Source organism: Pongo abelii, chromosome 18, assembly GCF_028885655.2.
Source record: "Pongo abelii isolate AG06213 chromosome 18, NHGRI_mPonAbe1-v2.0_pri, whole genome shotgun sequence".
Lineage (NCBI taxonomy): Eukaryota > Metazoa > Chordata > Mammalia > Primates > Hominidae > Pongo > Pongo abelii.
In genome coordinates this window covers 33,572,321-33,598,117 of record NC_072003.2, presented here as the reverse complement: position 1 = coordinate 33,598,117, position 25,797 = coordinate 33,572,321, and the positions used below count along the sequence as shown (strand labels likewise).

Sequence of the window (25,797 nt, the reverse complement as noted above, 5' to 3'; positions counted from 1 at the left end):
TTCAGTGTATACCACCAACAGATAAGGGTATTTTAAATGTAACCACAAGATCCAACAAATCACAGCCAACAAAATTAACAATTACTCCCTAATATACCAACATACTGGTCATGTTCTATTTTCTTAGATTGTCTCCAAAAATGTTATTTTACAGCTCATTTGTTAAAATCAATATTCAGCAAAGGTCCACACATTACATTTGGTTGATATGTCTAGGAGCACTTTCATTGACAGTGATCACCCCTCACATGCAAGAGATGACCTTTCCTGCTGTGTTCTTTTATACATTAATCAAAATGTGCTTCCGTTGGGAATATCAGACTACGAGAGACAGCAGAAATAACAACCAAACATCATGTGTGGACCTAGTTCGAATTTTCGTTCAAATAGACCAGAATTAAAAAGATATTTTTGAGACAGTTACGGAATTTTGACTATGATCTTAATACCAAGGAATCACTTATTTCATTGGGTGTGATAATGGTGTTGAGGTCATATAAGAGGTCCTCATTGTTCAGAACTACAGAGTGTGTCTTTGTCTGTTCCCTGCTGCTATAACAGATTACCGCAAACTAGGTAATGTATTAATAGAAGCTTTGTGGTTCTGGAGGCTGGGAAGTCCAAGAACATGGCACCAGCATCTGGTGAGGGCCTTTGTGCTGCATGTGCAAGACAGCACATGTGAGAGTGAGAGGGAAAGGGGGCCAAACTCATCCTTTAATTAGAAACCCACTCCTGGGCTAGGCTCCGTGGCTCACGCCTGTAATCCTAGTACTTTGGGAGGCCGAGGTGGGTAGATTACTTGAGGTCAGGAGTTCAAGACCAGACTGTCCAACATGGTGAAACCCCATCTCTACTAAAAATGCAAAACTTAGCTGGGTGTGGTTGTGGGCACCTGTAATCCCAGCTACTCAGGAGGCTGAGACACAAGAATTGCTTGAACTCGGGAGGCAGAGGCTGCAGTGAGCCAAGATCATGCCACTGCACCCCAGCCTGGGCAACAGAGCAAGACCCTCTCAAGGAAAGAAAGAAAAGAAAAGAAATGGAAAGAAAGAAAGAAGGAAGGAAGGAAGGAAGGAAGGAGAAAGAAAGAAAGGGAAGGAAGGAAGGAAGGAAGGAAAGAAAGAAAGAAAGAAGGAAGGAAGGAAAGAAAGAGAGAAAGAAGGAAGGAAGGAAGGAAAGAAAGAAAGAGAGAAAGAAGGAAGGAAGGAAGGAAACCCACTCCTGAAATAACTAAGCTACTCTTGAAATAATAGTATTCATCCATTCATGAGGGCACAGCCCTCATAACCTAATCACCTTTTAAAGGTTTCACCTTTCAACACTGTTGCATTGGGGATTAAGCGTCCAACATACGAACTTTGGGTGATGCATTCAAACCATAGCAGAGTGAATAAGGAGGAGTACAATGACCCCCATGTCTGAGATTTGTTTTAAAATACTTTAGCAGGTCAGGCACAGTGGCTCATGTCTGTAACTCCAACACTTTGGGAGGCTAAGATGGGAGGACCGCTTGAACCCAGGAGTTAAAGACCAGCTTGGGCAGCATGGTAAGACCCCAACTCTACAAAAAAATTAAAAAATTAGCCAGGTGTGGTGGTGTGTGCATGTGGTTCTAGCTACTCAGGAGGCTGAGATGGGAGGATTGCTTGAGCCCAGGAGGTCGAGGCTACCGTGAGCTGCAATTGTGCCACTGCACTCCAGCCTGTGTGACAGAGCGAAACCCTGTCTCAAAAATAAAGAAAGAAAGAAAATACCTTAGCAAAGGGGAACAATTGATGAAACAAATGTGGCAAAATGTTGCTAATTGTTGAATCTAGGTGACAAGTTTTGGGGAGGTTTGTTGAACTACTTTCCACTTTTGTAAATGTTTTAAATTTTTCATAATAACTTTTTTTTTTTGAGACAGAGTCTTGCTCTGTTGTCCAGGCCGGAGTGCAGTGGCACAATCTCAGCTCACTGCAACCTCCGTCTTCCGGGTTCAAGCAATTCTTCCACCTCGGCCTCCCCAGTAGCTGGGATCACAGGCACCCGCCACCACACCCAGCTAATTTTTGTATTTTTCGTAGAGATGGGGTTTCACCATGTTGGCCAGGCTGGTCTCAAACTCCTGACCTCAGGTGATCCGCCTGCCTCAGCCTCCCAAAGTCCTGGGATTACAGGCGTGAGCCACCACTCCCAGCCATAATAACATTTTTGTTTAAAAAATCTGGTTCTCTTTGACTCCCTGTGGTCCTAGTTCTGCATTCTAAAGCAGAGACTGGCAAACAACAGCCACTACCTATTTTTATAAAGTTTTACTGCATCGCAGGTATATTCGTTCATAAACTCATTCATGTCAATGGCTGCTTTCATTCCACAACACCAGAGGTTAGCAGCTGTGACACAGACCACATGGACCACGAAGCTGAAATATTTACTATCTAGCCCTTTATAGAAAAGGGTTGCCCAAACAGAATCCAGCAGCACATCAAAAAGCTTATCCACCATGATCAAGTGGGCTTCATCCCTGGGATGCAAGGCTGGTTCAATATACGCAAATCAATAAATGTAATCCAGCATATAAACAGAACCAAAGACAAAAACCACATGATTATCTCAATAGATGCAGAAAAGGCCTCTGACAAAATTCAACAACCCTTCATGCTAAAAACTCTCAATAAATTAGGAATTGATGGGACGTATCTCAAAATAATAAGAGCTATTTATGACAAACCTACAGCCAATATCGTACTGAATGGGCAAAAACTGGAAGCATTCCCTTTGAAAACTGGCACAAGACAGGGATGCCCTCTCTCGCCACTTCTATTCAACATAGTGTTGGAAGTTCTGGCCAGGGCAATTAGGCAGGAGAAGGAAATCAAGGGTATTCAATTAGGAAAAGAGGAAGTCAAATTGTCCTTGTTTGCAGATGACATGATTGTATATCTAGAAAACCCCATTGTCTCAGCCCAAAATCTCCTTAAGCTGATAAGCAACTTCAGCAAAGTCTCAGGATACAAAATCAATGTGCAAAAATCACAAGCATTCTTATACATCAATAACAGACCAACAGAGAGCCAAATCATGAGTGAACTCCCATTCACAATTGCTTCAAAGAGAATAAAATACCTAGGAATCCAACTTACAAGGGATGTGAAAGACCTCTTCAAGGAGAACTACAAACCACTGCTCAAAGAAATAAAAGAGGATACAAACAAATGGAAGAACATTCCATGCTCATGGGTAGGAAGAATCAATATCATGAAAATGGCCATCCTTCCCAAGGTAATTTACAGATTCAATGCCATCCCCATCAAGCTACCAATGACTTTCTTCACAGAATTGGAAAAAACTACTTTAAAGTTCATATGGAACCAAAAAAGAGCCCGCATCGCCAAGTCAATCCTAAGCCAAAAGAACAAAGCTGGAGGCATCACACTACCTGACTTCAAACTATACTACAAGGCTACAGTAACCAAAACAGCATGGTACTGGTACCAAAACAGAGATATAGATCAATGGAACAGAACAGAGCCATCAGGAATAATGCCACATATCTACAAGTATCTGATCTTTGACAAACCTGACAAAAACAAGAAATGGGGAAAGGATTCCCTATTTAATAAATGGTGCTGGGAAAACTGGCTAGCCATATGTAGAAAGCTGAAACTGGATCCCTTCCTTACACCTTATACAAAAATCAATTCAAGATGGATTAAAGACTTAAATGTTAGACCTAAAACCATAAAAACCCTAGAAGAAAACCTAGGCATTACCATTCAGGACATAGGCATGGGCAAGGACTTCATGTCTAAAACACCAAAAGCAATGGCAACAAAAGCCAAAATTGACAAATGGGATCTAATGAAACTAAAGAGCTTCTGCACAGCAAAGGAAACTACCATCAGAGTGAACAGGCAACCTACAAAATGGGAGAACATTTTCGCAACCTACTCATCTGACAAAGGGCTAATATCCAGAATCTACAATGAACTCCAACAAATTTACAAGAAAAAAACAAACAACCCCATCAAAAAGTGGGCGAAGGACATGAACAGACACTTCTCAAAAGAAGACATTTATGCAGCCAAAAAACACATGAAAAAATGCTCACCATCACTGGCCATCAGAGAAATGCAAATCAAAACCACAATGAGATACCATCTCACACCAGTTAGAATGGCAATCATTAAAAAGTCAGGAAACAACAGGTGCTGGAGAGGATGTGGAGAAATAGGAACACTTTTACACTGTTGGTGGGACTGTAAACTAGTTCAACCCTTGTGGAAGTCAGTGTGGCGATTCCTCAGGGATCTAGAACTAGAAATTCCATTCGACCCAGCCATCCCATTACTGGGTATATACCCAAAGGACTATAAATCATGCTGCTATAAAGACACATGCACACGTATGTTTATTGCCGCATTATTCACAATAGCAAAGACTTGGAACCAACCCAAATGTCCAACAATGATAGACTGGATTAAGAAAATGTGGCACATATACACCATGGAATACTATGCAGCCATAAAAAATGATGAGTTCACGTCCTTTGTAGGGACATGGATGAAACTGGAAATCATCATTCTTAGTAAACTATCGCAAGAACAAAAAACCAAACACCGCATATTCTCACTCATAGGTGGGAATTGAACAATGAGAACACATGGACACAGGAAGGGAAACATCACACTTTGAGGACTGTTGTGGGGTGGGGGGAGGGGGGAGGGATAGCATTGGGAGATATACCTAATGCTAGATGACAACTTGGTGGGTGCAGCGCACCAGCATGGCACATGTATACATATGTAACTTACCTGCACATTGCGCACATGTACCATAAAACCTAAAGTATAATAATGATAATAATCATAATAATAATAAAAGAAAAAAAAAAAAAAAAAAAAGAAAAAAAAAAAAAAAAAAGAAAAGGGTTGCCAAGCCTTAATGTAGAGTGACCAATAAATTCAACCCCTTGCTTCTACAGAACAGTGTTTTAAAATATTTGAAGGCTGAGATATGTTTTCATTTAAAAGAGGAATATTGATATAATATGGAATAGAAAGAAATTTGGGCAGGTTCCCCTCTGTCTCCACATTAGTGGCCTCTCAGGAAATCATTCCTGATAGTCGGTGTCCTTAAACTGCGATGCCCAAAGTTGAAGACCACACGAGCAGAGGCGTGCCCCAGATGGCATTACCACCTCCAGGCCCAGCCCAGGTTCTGAACCGCACAGGAATCTACACTAACGCCCAGCCCAGCCTCCTCCTCCTTCCCCAGAGGGAGCACCTGGCCCTCTGCCACGGAGCGGTAGGACAGTCCTGCCGGGTGGGAGAAGGTGATGGTGGTTCCGTAGGAGTCTTCCCCGTCATTCCACACCATCACTTCTGCATTTAGCTCCAGGTTACTCCCCACCAGCAGGGTCTTCAAGCTGGGTATCAGGGGAGGGGAAGGAGAAGATGATTCTGTGACTGAGGCTAGAAATGGTCTGGGATAAAATAGAGTGGGTGGGGATGTGGGAGACAGACAGGGGACAGGACACCTGGGTTCTTCTTCTTTTTTTTTTTTTTTAAGAGGCAGAGTCCTGCTCTTTCACCCAGGCTGGAGTGCGGTGGTGTGATCATGGCTCACTGCAGCCTCTAACTCCAGAGCTCAAGCAATCCTTAAGCTTCAGCCTCCCAAGTAGCTGGGACTATAGGCATGCTCTACCACACTCAAGTGATTTTTTGTTGTTGTTGTTTTGTTTTGTTTTGTTTTTGTGGAAATGGGATCTCACTCTGTTGCCCAGGCTGATCCCTAACTCCTGGCCTCAAAAGATCCTCCCATCTCGGCCTCCCAAAGTGCTGGGATTACAGGCGTAAGCCACCGTGCCCAGCCAAGACACCTGGGTTTTGAGTATAGGATGAGACAATGTTAGGGAGAGCCAGAGACAGGAGTCCCAGATTCCAGGAAGGAGGCTGGGGCAGTAGGGCAGGTCTAAGGTGGGGGCGCTCACCCTGGGAAGCTGAAGGAGATGCCGAGATTGTCCTGGCAGATATGGTCGGCTCCACAGTTCTTCTCAAAGGGTAGCTGCGTGGGAAGGCAACGGGGGGTTTTCTCCGAGACCCAGGCCCCACGCTGTGCGCCCTCTCTGGGAGACCCCAGCGCCAGGACTCACGGAGGCCGTGAAGTATCTCTGAGCATCGGCGGCCAGCATAGGCCGCAGGTTTCTGAAGGCAGGGAGGGGCTTGCCCACCAGCGTGAAGTTCAGACGCAAGGTGATGGGGGTCACAGAGTCCTCCACGCAGGTCTGGGGGACGGGCGTTGGGGAGAGCGGAGGGTAAGGGGAGCACTATGCAGAGCTGCGCTCGGCCCCATCCGCAGTTCTTATCCTGCCCCTGCCCAGCTCCCACGCGGCTTCCGCTTCCTTCAGGGCCTGCTCAGCGTCACCGCCTTCAGGAGGCCTCCCTGACACCCTCTCTGTTCTCTCCCCTGGTTTGTCTTTGGTTTTTTCCTCCTCCCCCCAGACCTCCCGATCAGCAATGACTGTTTTGGCCACCGCTATGCCCCTGGCCCCCAGGAGAGGGCCTGTCTCCCAGGAGCAGCTAGATAAACGCGTGTCCAGTGAATGCCTGAAAAAAAGCCCAGCCGGAAGCCCCAGAGCTCTCTCAGGCTGCCCAATTCTCTTTCCTGAAATCCAACCATGTGGCCCCTGGCAATTGCTGCCGATCTCATCACTCGTTTGCTCGCTCACTCACTGGCTAACGTGCAGTAAGCACGTCCTGCATGGCTGGTCCTGTGCTGGGCTGAGCCACAGGGAGGCCGGAACACAGCCTGTTCTCTCCCTGCCCTGCCTTCTGCCAGCCCCAGCGCGGCCGCCACCCACGTTCATGCCGAGACGCACCGGGAGCAGCAGGTTGAAGTTTTCACAGTGTGCCTCCAGCCCGAGGACTCGGACTCGGCTCAGACTCCGGTTCTTTGTTTCCTGGAAGTTGGCACGGGGACTCAGGCGGCCAGGGTCGAGGGCCAGGTCCAAGGTCACAGAGCTTTTGAGGTCACCTGTAGGCGGTCGCAGGGATGGCGTTGAGACAGGAACTCCTTGGGTGGACAACGGCAGGGTGGGAGACAGGGGCCTGGGATGGGGGACTCCAGAGGTCAGGGTGTCCTGGGTTGGAGGGGAGGGGACTCACGGCTCCCAAGCAGGTTCTTGGAACGTTTGTCAATGTAAAGGCAGATGCTGGACTGTCCCAGGGTCTGCTCAGAGACCACCTGCTCCCGACACTCAAACGCAGACCTAGGGATCTCCGCAGGTATGAACTGCATGCTCACCCCCACCCAGAGCACAGGTCTGGTCCTGCGGGCAGAGCACCAAGCTGAGGACAGGCCATCGGCTCCTGGGAGCACCACATGGGGTGGGCACCCCCATCTGGACCTAGGACCACCTGGGGAGCCTCTGAGAAAGGCTGCTCTCACCTGAGCAGGAGCACCTGGCCTCGGGCCCCCACGGCCAGGTCCACCAGTCCATCCTGGGTGAGGTCTTGACCCCCGCTCAGCGCCTGCCCAAAATACTGCAGCCTGGAGGAGAGCTGGGAGCCGGCGATCCTCTGGCCAGAGGAGAGAAGGGTGAATCAAGATGGAAAGTGGGGGAAGAAGTTGGAAATAAGTAACAAGGGGAATATGGAGGTAGGACCGTCGGAAAGGGAGAGAAGGGGTGAGTTGTGAACAGATGTCACCAAGAAGAACCTGAAAAGAGGAGGTAGGAGTTGGGAGATGATTGCTAAGAAACAGATGTAAGAGTGGAGATTGGAAGGGTTTCCTGGTGACCCAAGTGTCATTCATTCGATCAGTCTCTAGTTCCAATTCTGACTCCTCCACGTATGAGCCACCAGGCCATGGGCAAGGACTCAATCTGTCTGTGCCTCCATATCCTCATCTTTCACATAATGATACTATTAGCTCAGAGTTTAGTCGTGTGCAGTAGAGGAATTCCTATGGTTCTTAGAACAGCACCCAGAATACAGCCAGCAGTCAATAATATATCACAATGAGTATTAAGGCTGAAAGGGACCTCAGAGTTCGTCCAAGCTCACCTCCCTCGTTGCAAAGATGCAGGAGAGAGGTTGGGGACAGTGTTAACCCCATGTAGCCTTTAAGAGGCCGACTCTAGACCTAACACCAGACCGTCCGACCCCAGGCCCAAGTCCCCTTTTTGTTTCTTGCTGTTACTCTGTCTCTTCAAAGGACAAGAAAAAGCCGGGGTGGGGTAGGGAGTGGTCGCACCCACACCCAGATCCACCCTCCTGGGCACTGCCTCCCCTGTAGAACCTATCACCTTCATTTCCAGTGCTCATGTTATGCCCAATCCCTGGAAGAATGTGCCCTTTAAATCTCTGTGCACCCTGGAACTAGCAGACATTAAAAGTAATAATAATGGCCCGACGCGGTGGCTCACACCTGTAATCCCAACACTTTGGGAGGCCGAGGCGGGTGGGTCATCTGAGGTCAGGAGTTGCAGACCAGCCTGGCCAACATGGTGAAACCCCGTTTCTACTAAATATACAAAAATTAGCTGGGCATGATGGCACACACCTGCAATCCAAGCTGCTCAGGAGGCTGAGGCAGGAGAATCGCTTGAACCCGGGAGGCGGAGGTTGCAGTGAGCGGAGATTGCACCACTGCACTCCAGTCTGGGTGACAGAGCAAGACTCTGTCTCAAAAAAAAATAGTAATAATAATAATAATAATAATAATAATGGGCAGGGCACACTGGCTTGTGCCTGTGGTCCCAGCTACTCAGGAGGCTTTGGCAGGAGGATCTCTTGAGTCCAGGAGTTCCAGGCTGCAGTCAGCTATGATTGTGCCACTGCACCCCAGCCTGAGTGACCTGATGAGATTCTGTCTCTAAAAAATAAAAATTAAAAAAAGAAAAAGAAAAGAAAAAAGGAATAATAACAAAATAAAAAGAGAAATTTACCAATTACTGAAGGAGTCTAGAAAGGCTAGATGTACCCCCTTTAAATCTAAAATAAAAGTTCAAAAATAAAAATAAAATATTTGATTGGTAAAAAATGCTAACAATCGTTTAAGCCTTTAGCAAGGCATAATCTTTTTGCTGGTGGAGGGTCTTGCCTGATGGTGACACGGCTGACTGATCACAGTGGCAACTGCTGGAGGTTGGGGTGGCTATGGCAATTTCCTAAAATAAGACAGTGAGGAAGTTTGCTGCCTGGATGGACTCTTCTTTTCATGAAATTTCTCTGGAGTATGCGATGCTGGTTGATAACATTTTGCCCACAGTAGGCTTCTTTGAAAGTTGGAGTCAATCCTCTCAAATTATATGCTGATTTATCAACTACGTTTACATAATATTCTTTTTTTTTTTTTTTTTTTTTTTTGAGACACACTTTCACTCTGTCACCCAGGCTAGAGTGCAGTGGTGTGATCTCGGCTCACTGCAACCTTTGCCTCCCGGGTTCAAGTGATTCTCCTGCCTCAGCCTCCTGAGTAGCTGGGATTACAGACATCCGCCACCACACCCAGCTAATTTTTTTAGTAGAGATGAGGTTTCCCTATGTAGGCCAGGCTGGTCTCGAACTCCTGACCTCAGGTGGTCTTCCCACCTCAGCCTCCCAAAGTGCTGGGATTATGTAATATTCTTAATCTTGTGTTGTCATTTCAACAATATTTATATCATCTTCACCAGGAATAGATTCTATCTGAAAAAAAAAAAAAAAAAAAAAAACACTTTCTTTCCTCATCCGTAAGAAGCAGGTCCTCATCTGTGCAAGTTTCATCATGAGATCGCAGCAATTCAGGCTCCACTTCTAATTCTGGTTCTCTATTTCCACCACATCCGCAGTCACTTCCTCCCCTGAAGCCTTGAGCCACTCAAAGTCATCCATGAGAGTTGGAATCAGCTTCTCCCAAACTCTTGTTAATGTTGATATTTTGACCCCCTTTCACGAATCATGAATGTTCTTAATGGAATCTAAAATGGTGAATTTTTTTCCAGAAGGTTTTCAATTGACTTTGCCCAGTTCCATCAGAAGAATCACTATCTATGGCAGCTATAGCCTTATGAAATGTATTTCTGAAATAATCAGACTTGAAAGTCGAAATTACTCCTTGGTCCATGGACTGCAGAATGGGTGTTGTGTTTGCAGGCATGGAAACAACACTAATCTCCTTGAACATCTCCATCAGAGCTCTTGGGTGACCAGGTGCACTGTCAGTAAGCAGCAAACTTTGGAAAGAAATCTATTTTTCTGAGCAGCAGTTCTCCAGAATGGGCTTAAAACACTCAGTCAAGCATGCTGTAAACAGATGTGCTGTCACCCCAGCTTTGTTCCATTTCTAGAGCACAAGAAGGGTGGATTTAGCATCATTCTTCAGAGCCCTGGCATTTTCCGAATGGTAAATGACCACTGGCTACACCCTGAAGTCCTACCAGCTGCATTAGCCTCTAACAAGAGAGTCAGCCTGTCCTTTGACGCTTGGAAGCCAGGCATTGACTTCTCTGAAAGTCCTAGATGGCATCTTCTTCCATCGAAGGCCATCTCGTCTACATTGAAAACCTGTTGTTGAGTGTAGCCACCTTCATCAGAGATCTTCTGGAGAACTTGCTGCACCTTCTCCATCTGTACTTGCTGCTTCACCTTGTACTTTTATGTTGTGGAGATTGCTTCTTTCCTTAAACCTCATGAACCCTGCTGACTTCCACCTCTGCTGACTTCCAACTTTTCTTCTGCAGCTTCCTCACCTCTCTCAGCCTTCATAGAACTAAGAGCATTCGGACCTTGCTCTGGATTTGGCTTTGGCTTAAGGGGATGTTGTGGCTGGTTTGATCTTCTATCCAGATCACTCAGACTTCCTCCATATCAGCAATTAGGCTGTTTCACTTTCTTGTCATTCATATGTTCACTGGAGTAACACTCTTAATTTCCTTCAATAACTTTTTCTTTGCATTCAGAAATTGGCTGTTTGGTGCAAAAGGCCTTCAGCCCGTCTTGGCTTTTGACATGGCTTCTTCACCGAGCTTAATCATTTCTAGGTTTTGATCTAAAGTGAGAGATATGTGGCCAGACGTGGTGGCTCACGTCTGTAGTCCCAGTGCTTTGGGAGGCCAAGGCAGGCAGATCACTTAGAGTCAGGAGTTCGAGACTAGCCTGGCCAATATGGTGAAACCCTATCTCTACTAAAAACACAAAAATTAGCCAGCCATGGTGGCACCCACTTGTAATGCCAGCTACTCAGGAGGCTGAGGCAAGAGAATCACTTGAACCCCAGAGGGGGAAGTTTCAGTGAGCCAAGATCACAACAGTGTACTCCAGGCTGGGTGACAGAGTGAGACCCTGCCTCAATAAATAAATAAATAGTGAGAGACATGTGACTCTTCGTTTCACTTGAACACTTAAAGACCATTGTAGAGTTATTATTTGGCTTAATTTCAATATCATTGCATTGCAGCGAATAGGGACGCCACAGGAGAGGGGGAGAGAGACAGGGGCGCTATTGTGGTGGAGCAGTCAGAACACACACATTTATGAAGTTCACCTTCGTATATGGACGTGCTTCATGGTGCCCCAAAACGAGGACAATAGTAACATCGAAGATCACTGATCACAGATCACCATCACAGACATGATAATTACAAAAAAGTTTGAAACATTGTGAGAATTACCAAACGTAACACAGAGACGCAAAGTGAGTGCATGCAGCTGGGAAAACAGCACTGATAGACTTGCTCAGTGCAGGGTCGCTGCATACCTTCAACGTGTAAAAAATGCAGTATCTGCAAAGTGCATAAAACAAGGTATGCCTGCATGTGATGGGTCGTGGGAATTGGTACGAACTGTTTGCAGTTTCATGACAACATGTGGGCCCTTGTTATTCTCAACAGTCTTTCACCCTCCTGTTTAGATTCCTCTTCAGTTGTTAAACTGTGTGGTTTTTGTTTGTTTGTTTTGAGATGGAGTCTCACTCTATCACCCAGGCTGGAGTGCAGTGGCACAATCTCAGCTCACTGCAACCTCCGACTCCTGGGTTCAAGCCATTTTCCTGCCTCAGACTCCCGAGTAGCTGGGATTAGAGGCATGCGCCACCACGCACAGCTAATTTTTGTATTTTTGGTAGAGATGGGGTTTCCCCATGTTGGCCAGCCTAGTCTGGAACTCCTGACCTCTAGTGATCTGCCTGCCTCAGCCTCCCAAAGTGCTGGGATTACAGGCGGGAGCCACCGCGCCTGGCCAGTTGTTAAACTATCTTAATGATAATTAAAACAGATTATAACAACATGACACCTATTGTGTGGCAGGCACTGTGATAAGCACTTCATGCATACTAACTCATTTAATCTTCACAGCAGCAGCTCAATAAGGTTGGTTCTATTAGTATCACCATTTTACCAGTGAGAAAACTGAGCACAGAGAGGATGAGTTACCTGTCAAAGATCACACAGCTGGTGTGTGACAGAACTGCAGGGACCTTCCTTGGCACTTTTTTCTTTTTGGTAACAGCTTTTTTGAGCTATAGACCACATAGCACACAACTCACCCCTTTAAAGTATATGACTTAGTGGCTTTTGGTATGTTTAGAGAGTTGTGAAACCACTACACAATCAATTTTAGAACATTTCCACTACCCCAAAAAGAGACTCCACACCCATTAGCAGTCACCCTCATGCCCCTGACTTTCGCCCACACCCAGCCCTGTGAAACTGCTCATCTACTTTCTGTCTCTACAGATCTGCCTGTTCTGGACATTTGGCCTGAATACATGTGACCTTCTGTGTCTGGCTTCCCTCACTTAGCATCTTTTATAGGTGGAATTACCAGATCACATGGCAACTCTATGTTTAACTTTTTGTTTGTTTGTTTGTTTGTTTGTTTGAGACAGAGTTTTGCTCTTGTTGCCTAGGCTGGAGTGCAGTGCCGTGATCTCGGCTCACCACAACCTCCACCTCCCAAGTTCGATAGATTCTCCTGCCTCAGCCTCCCAAGTAGCTGGGATTACAGGCACCCACCACCATGCCCAGCTAATTTTTTTTTTTTTTTTTGTATTTTTAGTAGAGATGGGGTTTCATTGTGTTGGCCAGGCTGGTCTCAAACTCCTCAGATTATCCACCTGCCTCGGCCTCCCAAAGTGCTGGGGTTACAGGCATGAGCCACTGTGCCCAGCCTATGTTTAATGTTTTGAGGACCTGCCATACTGATTTCCAAAGCAGCTGCGTGGATTTACATCATCCCCAGCAGTGCGGGAGGATGCCCGGTTCTCCACATCCTCACCAACACCTGTCATTATCCGCCTTTGTTTCTAGCCATTCTAGTAGGTGAGAAGTGGCATCTCATTATAGTTTTGATTTGCTGATGACTAATGACATTGAGAATCATTTTATGCACTCATTGGCCCTTTGTACCTCTTCTTTGGAGAAACGTCTATCCCTATCCAAATCCTTTGCCCCTTTTTTTTTTTTTTTTTTTTTTTTTTTTTTTTTGACACGGGGTTGTGCTCTTTCACCTGGGCTGAAGTGAAGTGACGCAATCATAGCTCACTGCAGCCTCAACCTCCTGGGCTCAGGTGACCTCCCACCTCAGCCTCCCGAGTAATTGGGACTGCAGTTACTACAGCACCACAATGTCTGTCTAATTTTTAAAATTTTTTCTAGGGATGGGGTCTCCGTATGTTGCCCAGGCTGGCCTGAAACTCCTGGCCTCAAGTGATCCTCCTGCCTCAGCCTCCCAAAGTGTTGGAATTACAGATGTGAGCCACCTGGAGCAGCCCCTTTGCCTATTTTTTAACAGGGCTTTCTTGACTTTTGCCAAGAAAAGCAGCCCTTCGTTCTCAGGGAACCCTGCTCCCTTGGGTGGAGGGCGGCTGCAGGGATGGGCATTTGGTGGGACCTCGATGGCAGGAAGGGAATAAAATCATGTAGCATCCAGAGAGGCGAGGGGCGAGTGGAAGGGAAGGTTGAAACGACTGCACCTAAGTGGTGAGCAGCAGGGAGCCAGGAGACTGGGCAGCGGGTTAGAGGTCAGGAGGCCGGAGCACCCTTCACCATCTCGGACCCACTCTGAACCTCCAACAAACCAAGGCCCTTGTCTTCCCAGTGTCCCAGATTCCATCTGTAAAATGGGTTTTCTGTGCCTGACCTGTGTAACTTGTAAAACTGGCAGGAGCCTGGGCATGGTGTCTCACGCCTATAATCCCAGCACTTTGGGAGGCCGAGACAGGCAGATCACCTGAGGTCAGGAGTTCAAGACCAGCCTAGCCAACATGGCGAAGGCCTGTCTCTACCAAAATACAAAAATTAACTGGATATGGTGGTGCATGCCTGTAATCTCAGCTACTCTGGGGGCTGAGGCAGAGAATCGCTTGAACCTGGGAGGCGGAGGTTGCAGTGAGCTGAGACCACGCCACTGCTACAAGGTGCTCAGAGCTGGGCAAGGGAGGTAGGAAAAGGTAAAAAGGGACAGTTTTCCAGTATGACAGAGTGGGAGAGGCAAGAAGCAGGCTGCTCTAGTGACAGAAATGGGACACGGCCTCACCTGGCTGTGGGAGGGGCTGATGCTGGGTCCCAAGACTCCGTGAAACAGGTAGACAGCACCCCGGTTCTCCTCCTCTCCTGGGGCCCCGATGACCACGTCCGTCAGCTTGTCCCCATTCACATCCCCCAGCACTGTCAGGGCCGCCCCAAAGCGACCCCAGGGGTGGCCCTGCTCCCCGTAGAGAACAGCATCACACCACCACCTTCTCCACTGCAGAACAAAAGCAGTGCCAGGCCCAACCTAGGCAACCCCTCCACCCACACCAGATCCCACCCAGCCCAGGCCCATCAGCCACTCACCCCCCTGGGCAAGGGACACACAGACACCTGGCCCCCTCGGGTCTGCTCGTAGTAATGGGGGGCCCCGATGAGGACCAGGTCAGTGCTGCCGTCGCTGTCCACGTCCACAGAGCAGAGGGAGGCCCCGAAGTAAGAGCCGATCTGGAGGGCAGAGCCTGGGTCATGCTGCCTGTCCCTGCCAGAGGCAGCCCTGTGGGCCTGGTCCCACCTCTCCCCAGGCACCAGGACCTCCCCCAAGGCCCTCAAAACCCCTCATCCTCTCCTCTGCCCCAGCCACCGCCCCTACCCTCATCCTCCCCTCTGGCTCCTGTCATGCCCAACCTGGGTCCCCGTGACTTCGGCCTTCATCCTCCATTGCCTGGACACCTGGGTGAAGATGACAGCCTTCCCGGTGTGCTGGTAGCGGGGGGCCCCCAGGACCAGGCTCTGCACCCCTTTCCAGAGGGCCAGCTCGGTGGAGTAACCTGAAGGGCCCAGGCCTCAGCACAAAGGCCCCCATTTCCCCTCCCCAGAACCCTGGACCCCCACCCTGGGCAGCAGCACCCATCCCCCCCGCCAGAACCCTGGAACCCACCCTAGGCAGCGCAGCCCCCATCTCCCCTCCCCAGAACCCTGGACCCTCACCCCAGGCAGCACAGCCCCCATCTCCCCTCCCCAGAACCCTGGACCCCCACCCCAGGCAGCACAGCTCCCATCCCTCCTCCCCAGAACCCTGGAACCCACCCCAGGCAGCACAGCGCCCATCCCCTCTCCCCAGAACCCTGGACCCCCACCCCAGGCAGCACAGCCCCCATCCCCCCTCCCCAGAACCCTGGAACCCACCCTAGGCAGCACAGTGCCCATCCCCGCTTGCCAGAACCCTGGACCCCACCCTGGGCAGCACAGCCCCCATCCCTCTTCCCCAGAATCCTGGACCCCACCCTGGGCAGTGCTTCTCCCAGCTGTCCCCAACCCCTGGCTGTTTCTCACCCAGGTAAGAGTCCCTCATGTCCATATTCTCCTGAGACATGTTGATGAAGGTGGGGTTCATATTTGGGGGGTACAGGAAGGCACCTCCAGACCAGGTGAAGCTCCCCACAGCCCCCAGAACGGGGCCATCCTGGGAGAAAAGGATTCCAGGGCTGGGCAGAGGCCGGAGCAGGAAGACAGCATGTACCAGAGATATGCCTTCCGCCTGCGCCCCTTACCCACCTGACACCCACCCTGGCCTTCCCTGCTCCGCCTCCCCTTACGGCACGTCATCGGCCTAAGGGGCCCCACTCACAGGCGTGAACACAGCGCTGAAGCCCTCCTGTGCCATCTCCAATTCGAAGGAGCTACTGCTTGTGGTCTCCGTACCTGGGGGAAAGCATGACGCTTGAGTGCCAGGGAGGGAGACGGGCTTTGCCAGGTCCAAGAACACTTCAGCTTTAGGAGAAGCTAAGACTGGAGGCTACAGGGAGAGCTGGTGCCTGTGACAGGGATCAGGCTCTGCCCTCCAGATCAGCTCCGACTTCAGGGCCCCCCTCTGCTCCATGGATGTGGACAGCGATGGCAGCACTGATCTGGTCCTCATCAGGGCCCCCCACAGGTCTACAAGCAGACCTGAGGGGGCCAGGTGTCCGTGTGCGCCTTGCCCAGGGGAGTGAGTGGCTGGTGGGACATGGGCTGGGTAGGGCCCGGTGTGGGTGGAAGGGTCTCCTGGGTTGGGCCTGGCACTGCTTTTTGTTCCGCAGTGGAGCCGGTGGTGGTGTGAGATCATTCTCTGTGGGGAGCAGGGCCATCCCTGGGACCACTTTTGGGCAGCTCTGACAGTGCTGGGGGACATCAATGGGGACAAACTGACAGACGTGGCTATCGGGGTCCCAGGAAAGCAGGAGAACCAGGATGCTGTCTACCTGTTTCACGGAGCCTCAGGTTCTAAGTGGAAAGGTGTTAACGGCTGAGGATTCCCCAAGCGAAGAGCTCCCTTCAGACTCACCCTCAATGGCAAAGATCTTCTCCTTCAGTTGGTTTTGAATATCTTTCAGAGCCTCAAAGTCCTCCACTTTAAATATGTGTTCCTGGGAGGGCTTCGATGCAATGTCATTTAATTCTTTCCAAGAATTTATGTATTCAAAAGCTGATCCAACCTGTCCCCAGAAAAGATTAACTCAGTAAAAATAATAAATCATATGTGCCTGTGTGCACTGCATGCAACATCCTCCAATAACCCCACAAGATCAACATGATCACACCCCGTGGACACAGGAGAAACATGAAGCCCGGACGGCATCAGGGAGTTTAGGAGAAAGGATCGTGGTCTCCAGTCTGGGGCAGAGTTTTCATCCTTAGGGCAGTAAGAGCCGAGAGAGCCGGTGTTTCTATCCTTGAAAGGGATGTTTTTGGCGGTGGTTCGCGCCTGTAATCCCTGTGCTTTGGGAGACCAAGGTGGTAGAATTGCTTGAGGCCAGGAATTTGAGACCAGCCTGGGCAACATAGCAAGACCCCATCTCAACCAAAAAGAAAATAGCCAGGCTTGATGGCACACGCCTGTGGTCCCAGCTACTGGGGAGGCTGGGGTGGGAGGATCACTGGAGCCCAGGAGTTCGAGGCTGCAGTGAGCTAGGATTGCACCACTTCCTGGGTGATAGAGCAAGACCCTGTCTCAAAGAGAAAAGAACATACACAAAAAGGGAAGTTGCCCTGAGAGGAAGCTGTGGGAGAAGCGGGAAGCCATCCCACACCCTACCCCAATTGCATAGCGGATGATGCCTGCTGCGTCAGCCATGGGGATGACATCCTTATAATCCAGCCTGTCGCCTTCTTTCTTCCCATCAGTGATGACAATGAGAATTTTGGCAGCATCCCTACGGGCCCCATATGAGGCATGGAACAATCTGTGCCTATCAGGAAAGAAGAGGTCTTAGAGGCCTGTGAACAAAACCACACTAGCCCCTGGTGCCCTTGTGAAAATGAGAAGATGGCTTTTCCTTTGGGAGGCCCCAGTCCCACCCAGAGGCCCCAGCTTGGCAAGGGTATCACGGGCTGGATTTCGGTCCCTGCCTGTCCCCTTCTTGTGGAGACAGACGAGGTCCAAGGGAAGACCTGGGTGCTTTGGGACTGTGCCTGGAAGAAGTCAGGACTCACACGACATTTTGGATGGCGGTGGCCGTGTGTGTTAACCCTCTCAGCTGGTGAACAGAATCCAACAGGCTGAGGGGGTTTGAGCTGCTCCTGAATTTCTCAAAAGTGAAGTGTGTTTGGAATTTGTTGGAGAACTGCATCAGGGAAAACTGGAAGAAGCACACAGGGCCGGGGCTGAGGCCATTTCACCAGGATCCAAGCACCCGCCCCCAGTAGCCTCCCTCCCCCAAAGGCACACCTGGGTGCTGGGCCTCTGGAACTGGCTTATCACAGCTCTCACGAAGTTCATCATCGTGGCAAAGTTGTCGGAGGAGATGCTGCCTGAGCCATCGATCAGGAACACAATGTCCTGCTCCTGTCTTGGGCACTCTAGGGAAGGAGGTGGCACCAGTCCTCCAAGGGACACTCCTGGAGTCCAGGACCGTGGACTCCTGGCCACAAGAGCTCACTCTCCCAAAACCCTTCCTCCCCTAAGCCCCTAGTCTGGCAATGGGAGTCAGGCTGCATACCCTGGGTCCTCTCCTCATCGGGAGCAGGGCTTCCCTAACCCCTTGCCTGGAACAAGGCCCTTCATTCTCTTAAAGTTGCCTAAAGAGGCTGTGATCGGCCAGGCATGGTGGCTCACGCCTGTAATCCCAGTACTTTGGGAGGCCGAGGCGGGCGGATCACGAGGTCAGGAGATCGAGACCATCCTGGCCCACATGGTGAAACCCCGTCTCTACTAAAAATACAAAAATTAGCTGGGTGTGGTGGCACGTGCCTGTGGTCCCAGCTACTTGGGAGGCAGAGGCAGAATTGCTTGAACCTGGGAGGTGGAGGTTGCAGTGAGCTGAGATCACACCACAGCACTCCAACCTCGCAACAGAGTGAGGCTCCATCTCAAAACAATTAAAAATGAAAAAGGCTGTGATGAAGCTGCTCAGCCCTGTCGACAAAAAAGTGAAGGTTAGACCGGGTGCAGTGACTTACTCCTGTAATCCAAGCACTTTGGGAGGCCTAGGCAGGAGAATTGCTTGAGCCCAGGATATCAAGATCAGCCTGGACAACATAGTTAGACCTCACATCTACTAAAAATTGTTAAAAATCGGCTGGGCATGGTAGCTCTTCTCTGTGGTCCCAGCTATTCTGGAGGCTGAAGTGGGAGGATCACTTGAGCCCAGGAGTTGGAGGCTGCAGTGAGCTGTGATTGTACCACTGCACTCCAGCCTTAGTGACAGAGTAAGACTGTCTCTAAAAAAAAAAAAGAAAAAAAGAAAAAAAAAAAACAGGAAGGTTTCTCCAATTCAGAGGGTAGGAAGCAGAGGGCCTCCCCCTCCACCACCCTGGATATCTGTGCCCCTCCCCGGACCCATCCCTCCTTCGTCCCTTAACGTCACCCCATCCAGCAATGACACAAACTGGCACCAGTCCCTAGCCAGTATTTGTCCTCACTGCTCAGTGCTGAATGGTAGTTTTGTTAATTTTTTTTTTTTTTTAATTGAGATGGATTCTCGCTCTGTCACCCAGGCTGGAGTGCAGTGGTGCGATCAAAGCTCTCTACAGCCTCCAACTCCTGGGCTCAAGCGATTCTCCTGCCTCAGCCTCCCCAGTAGTTGGGACTAGAGGTATGTAACACCATGCCAAGCTACTTTGTATTTTATATTTATTTTTTGTAGAGATGAGGTCTCACTATGTTGCCCAGGCTGGTCTCAAACTCCAGGCCTCCTGCCTTGATTGTAAATATTTTAAACAAATCATCCTAGGCAACAGCCACACACTGGGCCTGTTCTGTTCTCAGCTTAAATACAGGCCCCCACTCCCCTCCTGTGTGAAGGCAGCATCTGTCCTGAGAAGAGATGCTCTTCCAGCACCTGGAGAGGAAACCCCCTTCCATGTGACCTCTCAAGCATCCCCTCTGCCCCAGAGGCCTCCACCGGAGAGACAGGTGTCCTGGGCATTCTGATGGGTGCTCAGACCCCTGTGGATGGAGTCTGGACCCAAGGAGGTGCTGGAAGGCGCACCCTATTTGCAGCCAGATGTCAGTCTCACCAAGGGCTTGAGAGCAAATGCGAAACCAGGGGGAGGCCTCAGCCTGCCAGGTCTGAAAAGCCAACTGTTCCGCTTCCTTATCTTTCTTCCCCATCAGCACCAAGGAAGCCAGGCCCTGCATCTCAACCTGCATGTGCACACGCACACACACATACATGCACACACATACATGTACATGCGAGCATGTGCACATGTATTCACGTGCATACATATACACACATGTACACACGCGCACACACACACATGTTGCTCACACTGTACTTTCACTGACCTTTCCTAAACTACTGCACAAACCAATTGGTCATATCCCAGGACCCAATGGATGAAAATAGATCCTCTCCTCTAAAAATAACAACAGCTGGCCTTCATGGGGCTGTCGCCTGGTGCTAGCTACTGTGCTAACCCCTGGCCATGAATCATCCTGTGTTACTTTCAGTGCTGGGTGTGTTATTATCCCATCCAACAGATGAAGAAACTGAGGCTTGGAGAGGTTAAGGTCACAGGAAAGGTCTGGCAGCGTGCGGGCGACCAGCAGGATGTGTGGGCAGCAGCGTCAGGAATCACTGCAACACGTGGTAACTCTTTTTCTAGATCTCTTCTTTCTGATCCACTCTGGCAAGACTGTCTCTAGCCCACCGCACCCCCAATTGGATGTGTGTGAGCTCCTCAAAGCCTTGGTGGTCCCGACACTCACCCTGCCTGGATGCCGGGAGCCTCTGGGTGAGCTGGGCCGGGGCCAGGAGGAAGCAGAGTCCGGTCAGGTACATGTTTCTCCCGCACGCGTGGTGCACGGTGGGGCCGCAGGCCTGGGGACACAGCGGGCTGCTTGGGGGCTGCACTGCTTCCTCCCACCCTCACATTCCAGCACCTCCACCCTACAGGAGACTCCCAGCCCCTGTGGCCCCGGCTCCTCCCTCCCTCCCTCAGAAGCCTCCTGTGACCCAGGGCCACTCACCAGCAGCCGGGAAGGGCTGGTGGTAGCCGCCAGGGACAGGCCCAGGGACATGTTCACGGCCTCCAGGGGGACTGCGGGGACAGATATGTGCATGGTCACTCTCGGGGGTACAGAGAAGGCTGTGGAAGAGCTGGGCAGGGGTCACCTCCACCTGGGGGACAAGGAGGTCTGACGATGAAGGAAGCTGTCGGGTCTTGACAGAGCTGCAGGGGTGCGATGGGCGGGGAGGCTTTGAGGGGCCAGGAAGCATATCGGAGGGTGAGGGTCAGACACAGTGGAAGCTGGAAGTGAAACTCCGGTAAGTCCGCGGGCCCCTGAAGCAGGGGAGCCTGGGAGCCCGGCCCTGGGTCCCGGGAGGGGTGGTGACTCACCCTGCAGGCTGATGGGCTTACAGGCACCAGTGCTGTAGCCGCACTGGTAGAGGCCACCCGTTTGGTTGGCAGCTGTTATCTTTTCGGGGGCTCCAACCACCACCCTGCGAGGAGACAAAGAACACTTCAGGTAAGAGTGTGGACGCTGCGGCACAGCTGCCACTCCGGCGAGTTTGCGTTCCCTCTCTGAGCCTCAGCTTCCTCATCTGCAAGATGGATTTTAATAATTTAAACTCCATGTGGAAGGGATTTCTGTCTGTTGGATTCTCTGGCGTATGGAGACAAGAAATATTTGTTGAGCCTGGGTGTGGTAGCTCACACCTGGAATCCCAGCACTTTGGGAGGCTGAGGCGGGAGGATTGCTTGAGCCCAGGAGTTTGAGACCAACCCAGGCAACATAGTGAGACCCTGTCTCTATATATTTTTAAATGTATAGAAAAAAAGAAAGAGAAAACAAGAAGTGTTTGTTGCACAACTGATTCCTACTCACAGGCTGTCGTGTGGACTAAATCAGCGTCCACCTGTGATAAGCCTGGCACTGCACTTACTGCTCTGTAAATGTTAGCTGTGAGACCGTGCCTGCCTTCAGGGCAAATCTTCATTAGCCAGGGCAGTCACTACACCAGACAGAGAGGAGAGTTTGCAAATAACAGGACAGGGCCGGGGCCATGGGGCCCTGAGAAGGGAGAGGATGGATGGAGCCGAAGGCCAGCACCACCAGGGCCTCACCAGGAGTTGGCATACTGGACCACGCTGTCTCCAAACCCAGCGCTGTCCACATGGAAGGCTGTCAGCTCCTCTGTGTCCAAGTTGAAACCTAGAGAAGTCGCTAAGGCTGGGAAAGAGGTGGGAAGAGAGCTTTGGAGAAGGGTCTTCCTCCTGCCTGGCTGCCCTCCACCCCCAGCCCCAGCGTCCCAATCTCCCCTCCGAGCCTGATGCCCAGGGTGCCTGGGTCTTCTGGACATCCGACTCATCCCCTTCTCTCCTTCCCAGGGTCCAGGGAGGCCCCTTGCCCACCATCCACTATGGAGTTTCAGTTCTCCGTTTCTGCAGAGCAGTACCCAGGCTCTAAAAAGGATCTTTCCCCAACGTGCCCCTCGGGTGCTATGAGAGTGAGTCCAGGAAAACTTGCAGACCAAAGCATCCTGTCCACAGAGCACAAGCTTGGTGCGTTCTGCCTATTTTAAAAATCTCTGGAGTATAGAGACAACTGGCCTCTCTTCCAGCATCTCTGGAACTCCCCCAAAATTGGTTCATCAATATCCTCTCCCTCCACAAACTCCAAATCTCAAACCCTATGTGCCAGCCTCCCCCTCATGCTTGACTGAGTCTCTCTTCCTACCCAGATCCTGACCCCCCAGCCTGAGCCCCCAGTTCAGGGCCCTGGCTCCCTTGGGCCTGGGTCCGCAGCCCTACTTCGTTGGGGTCCAGGCTCACCTGTGAACAGGAGGAGTGCTGCCCTGGTCCTGGTCATGACGAGCAGGTCAGACGTGGAGCTCTGAGCTCCTGGGCCGTTGCAGGAAGAGCTGGACCGAGGTACTGAGGAAGCAAGTGGGCAGAGAGGTGGCCAGAGGAAGAAGGAGGGTTGTCAGCATGAGTCAGAGGGGGCGGGCAGAGAACGCAACTGATCCAAGGACAGGCTCGGCCGCCCACACGCCCCCACCCCCCGACCGGAGTCACTCTCATCGGATGACTTGGCTTGATGCCCTTTGCTTAGGTGGATGCAAATCCCTGCCCTGCCCCTCCCAGGCTCACTCTTGACTGCCAGAGGCACCCCTTGACCTTGAAATTTCAGCCAGACTGGAGGGGGTTTGGGCAGATGCCAACCCCTCAGGACCCTAAAGGAAACCCTGGTGGGAGCCATCCACTCTGACCTGGAAGTCTGGGCCAAGGAGTAGGTCATCCGGGTCCCTAGGAGGAGCACAGAGTGAGTATTTGTTCATTCATTCATTCACTCATTTATTCATCATTTATTCAAGAAGCCTAATTTGAGCCTGGAGACACAAGCCCTCTGCTAGGTGGGGAAGAAAACATAAACCACAAAGCCCCAGCCCTGGGGTCAGTGGAAAGGCAAATGTATAAACAGCAAGTTCATTGCTGTGAGGGGGAAGCACAGAGACCACAGGGTGCCTCACCCAGGCTGTGAAGGTGTGGCTTTCTGAGAAGGCTTCCTGGAAGAGGTGGCGCTTGAGCTGAGCATTGAAAGCAACCAAAGTTGGGAGATGACAGGGCAGCCAGACATGGATGAGGCAGGGGACAGGAGCGTCTGTGTGTGAAATCAGCAATGGGAACCAGAGAGTCAGGGTGGGAAGTTGTAAGAGACAAGGTCAGGGCCACTGGGAGGAAAGGAAGGGGAAGCAGGCCTCAGGCCCTGGAAGCTCCCCTAATGTACATCAATTTTTTTTTTTTTTAATTTCAGAAACAGGGTCTTGCTCTGCCACCCAGGCTGGAGTGCAGTGGTGTGATCATAGTTCACTGCTGCTTTGAACTCCTGGGCCCAAGGGATCCTCCTGCCTTAGCCTCCCAAGTAGCCAGGACTATAGGATTGCACCACTGCACCTGAATAAATAAATAAATAAATATATATATATATTTTTTTTTTTTCTTAATGTTAGTAGGGACAGAGTTTCCCCATGTTGGCCAGGCTGGTCTCAAACTTCTGGTCTCAATCAATCCTCCTGCCTCAGCCTCCTAAAGTGCTGGGATCACAGGTGTGAGCCACCGCACCTGGTGAAGACACATTGATTTTGTCCTGAGGGTGGAGGAGAGCATTGAAGGGAATTCACGGGGATTGAGATCTTCACATTTTCATTTTAGAAAGTGGGTTATATGGGGCATGGTTTCTTTGGGAAGCAGCTTGAGACTGATTTGCCAGGGGAGAGATGTTGGGGGTCTGTGGGGTGGGCTGGTGGCTGTGGGGATGGGCTGGAGGCTGATCGGTCACTGCACGGAGGACGGAGGTGATGGAGGAAGGGTGGGGGTTAGGCCAACCTCAGTTTTGAGGAAACCAGAGTGTAGTCTTTAAGAGCTTGCACTATTTCAACCTCTCTGTGCCTCAGTTTCCTCATCTGCAAAATGGGGGTGATCAAGAAAGTTCACACACCCTGTCGTTGCTGGGAGAGTTGAGTAGTGTGGAGGGCTCGGGAAAGCAGGTAGGAACCTGGGCTGGCAGAGAGAGAAGATGGAGGATTGAATGCCAAGAAGGAAACAACAAAAGAAAATCCCCCCAAAAGAGGAAGTAGTGCAGGGGCTGGAGAGGATAAAAAAGGAACTGGCAATTGGGGATGCAGGGATGGGCTTGTGGGCAGGGTGAGGGCCAGAGAGCCCTCGCCTTCGAGGAGGCCACGATCCCAGCCTTCTCCACACTCCCTTTCCCCGGGTTGAGGTCCACCTCTGGTGGAGGAGGCAGGAGAGGAGGACCCTGGACATACGAAAGACCCCGTCTCCTCTCAAGCTGCCCACCGACTTCCACGGTGCCCCGGGCTCAGCCAAGGTGAACTCAAATTGGAAGAAAGCCACGGTGAGACCACTCGCTTTTAGGACAACTCAGGCTCAGCAAAGAGGAAGACAGGACGTGTCCTCAACTCAACCCACCCCTTTTACAGATGAGAGCCGTGTGGCTGCATCCTGGACCTCAGGGTGTCTAAAACTCATAGCCCCACTTCAGTGAATCACGACTATGATGTTTCCAGAGAAAGGATGGCAGCTGGGGAAATGATGTAAGTGAGGAAGGAGGGGGCTGCCCGTCACCCATCTCCTCAGCACCGTGGGACCCTGAGTCAGCAGAGCCCAGTTCCCCATCTAGCCTCCTGGGGTGCTCAGAGCCTAGGCTGTGCCCATGGAGAGAGGTCAAGGGCAGAGGGAGGGTCTGGGGGAGTCTGCAGAGCAGCTAGCCTGTCTTGGGCTGATCCTCACCATCCCTGCTCCATCCCTGAACCCAGGGGCGCTGGTTGAAAAAGGTTCCAGCAGGGCAGCAGGGCAGCGGGGTTTGGTTCTGTCACAAACAGGGGAGGAGGTGGATATGGAGAAGCCAGATCGGACGCTGCTGCCTTAATTCGGATCTGATTTACCTCAGTGGAACTGAAAAATTTGGGGTCTGTCTCCTGTGTCCTTTGTTTTCTGTGGAAAGAAGAGAACAGAAACCTGGTGGGCAGAAACCCTCGGATTTCTGGGTCCATTTCTGCCCCATGTTCACCCACGGGGCCCGAGTGGAGTTACCCTAAAGTTTCTGCCCTTCCTCTCCCTGCCTGCAGTCGCTCTCACTTCTCTCTTTGAAGGACAATCCCTGTTGTACCCCTACATTTTCTTAAAATACAATTTATTTTAATTCTAAAGTGTAGAAATACACACATACAGAGGTACTCAGGAAGACGCTCTGCTCCAAAAACCCATCCTGAAGGCATGGCGTTCCGGTGTGGTGACAGTTTGGGAGCACTGTCTGGGAAGCTCAGGAGGTGGAAAGGAGAAGCAGGCATGGGGTAATGATATCGGGCGGCTGACACAGGAGCTGCCATGATGACGTTTATAGCACCACA

The 25,797-nt window shown here is 50.6% G+C and overlaps 1 protein-coding gene across 1 annotated transcript in view; it reads right to left on the bottom strand.

Moving 5' to 3' along the window:
• ITGAX (integrin subunit alpha X) overlaps positions 1-22,862 on the bottom strand; it is a 32,180-nt gene extending 9,318 nt beyond the window's left edge. Inside the window, exons 1-20 of the mRNA XM_024233562.3 lie at positions 22,700-22,862; positions 21,992-22,097; positions 21,263-21,366; positions 20,892-20,962; positions 20,631-20,742; positions 18,147-18,277; positions 17,912-18,057; positions 17,514-17,667; positions 16,764-16,914; positions 16,068-16,141; positions 15,773-15,902; positions 15,125-15,267; positions 14,804-14,944; positions 14,505-14,714; positions 7,435-7,565; positions 7,152-7,315; positions 6,866-7,020; positions 6,140-6,271; positions 5,978-6,051; positions 5,272-5,413 (exon numbers count right to left, since the gene is read on the bottom strand). Coding sequence (XP_024089330.2) covers positions 5,272-5,413; positions 5,978-6,051; positions 6,140-6,271; positions 6,866-7,020; positions 7,152-7,315; positions 7,435-7,565; positions 14,505-14,714; positions 14,804-14,944; positions 15,125-15,267; positions 15,773-15,902; positions 16,068-16,141; positions 16,764-16,914; positions 17,514-17,667; positions 17,912-18,057; positions 18,147-18,277; positions 20,631-20,742; positions 20,892-20,962; positions 21,263-21,366; positions 21,992-22,097; positions 22,700-22,736 — 2,508 coding nt within the window. The 5' untranslated portion in view covers positions 22,737-22,862. The remainder of the gene's footprint in view (positions 1-5,271; positions 5,414-5,977; positions 6,052-6,139; positions 6,272-6,865; positions 7,021-7,151; positions 7,316-7,434; positions 7,566-14,504; positions 14,715-14,803; positions 14,945-15,124; positions 15,268-15,772; positions 15,903-16,067; positions 16,142-16,763; positions 16,915-17,513; positions 17,668-17,911; positions 18,058-18,146; positions 18,278-20,630; positions 20,743-20,891; positions 20,963-21,262; positions 21,367-21,991; positions 22,098-22,699) is intronic.
• Between the last annotated feature and the right edge of the window lie 2,935 nt (positions 22,863-25,797).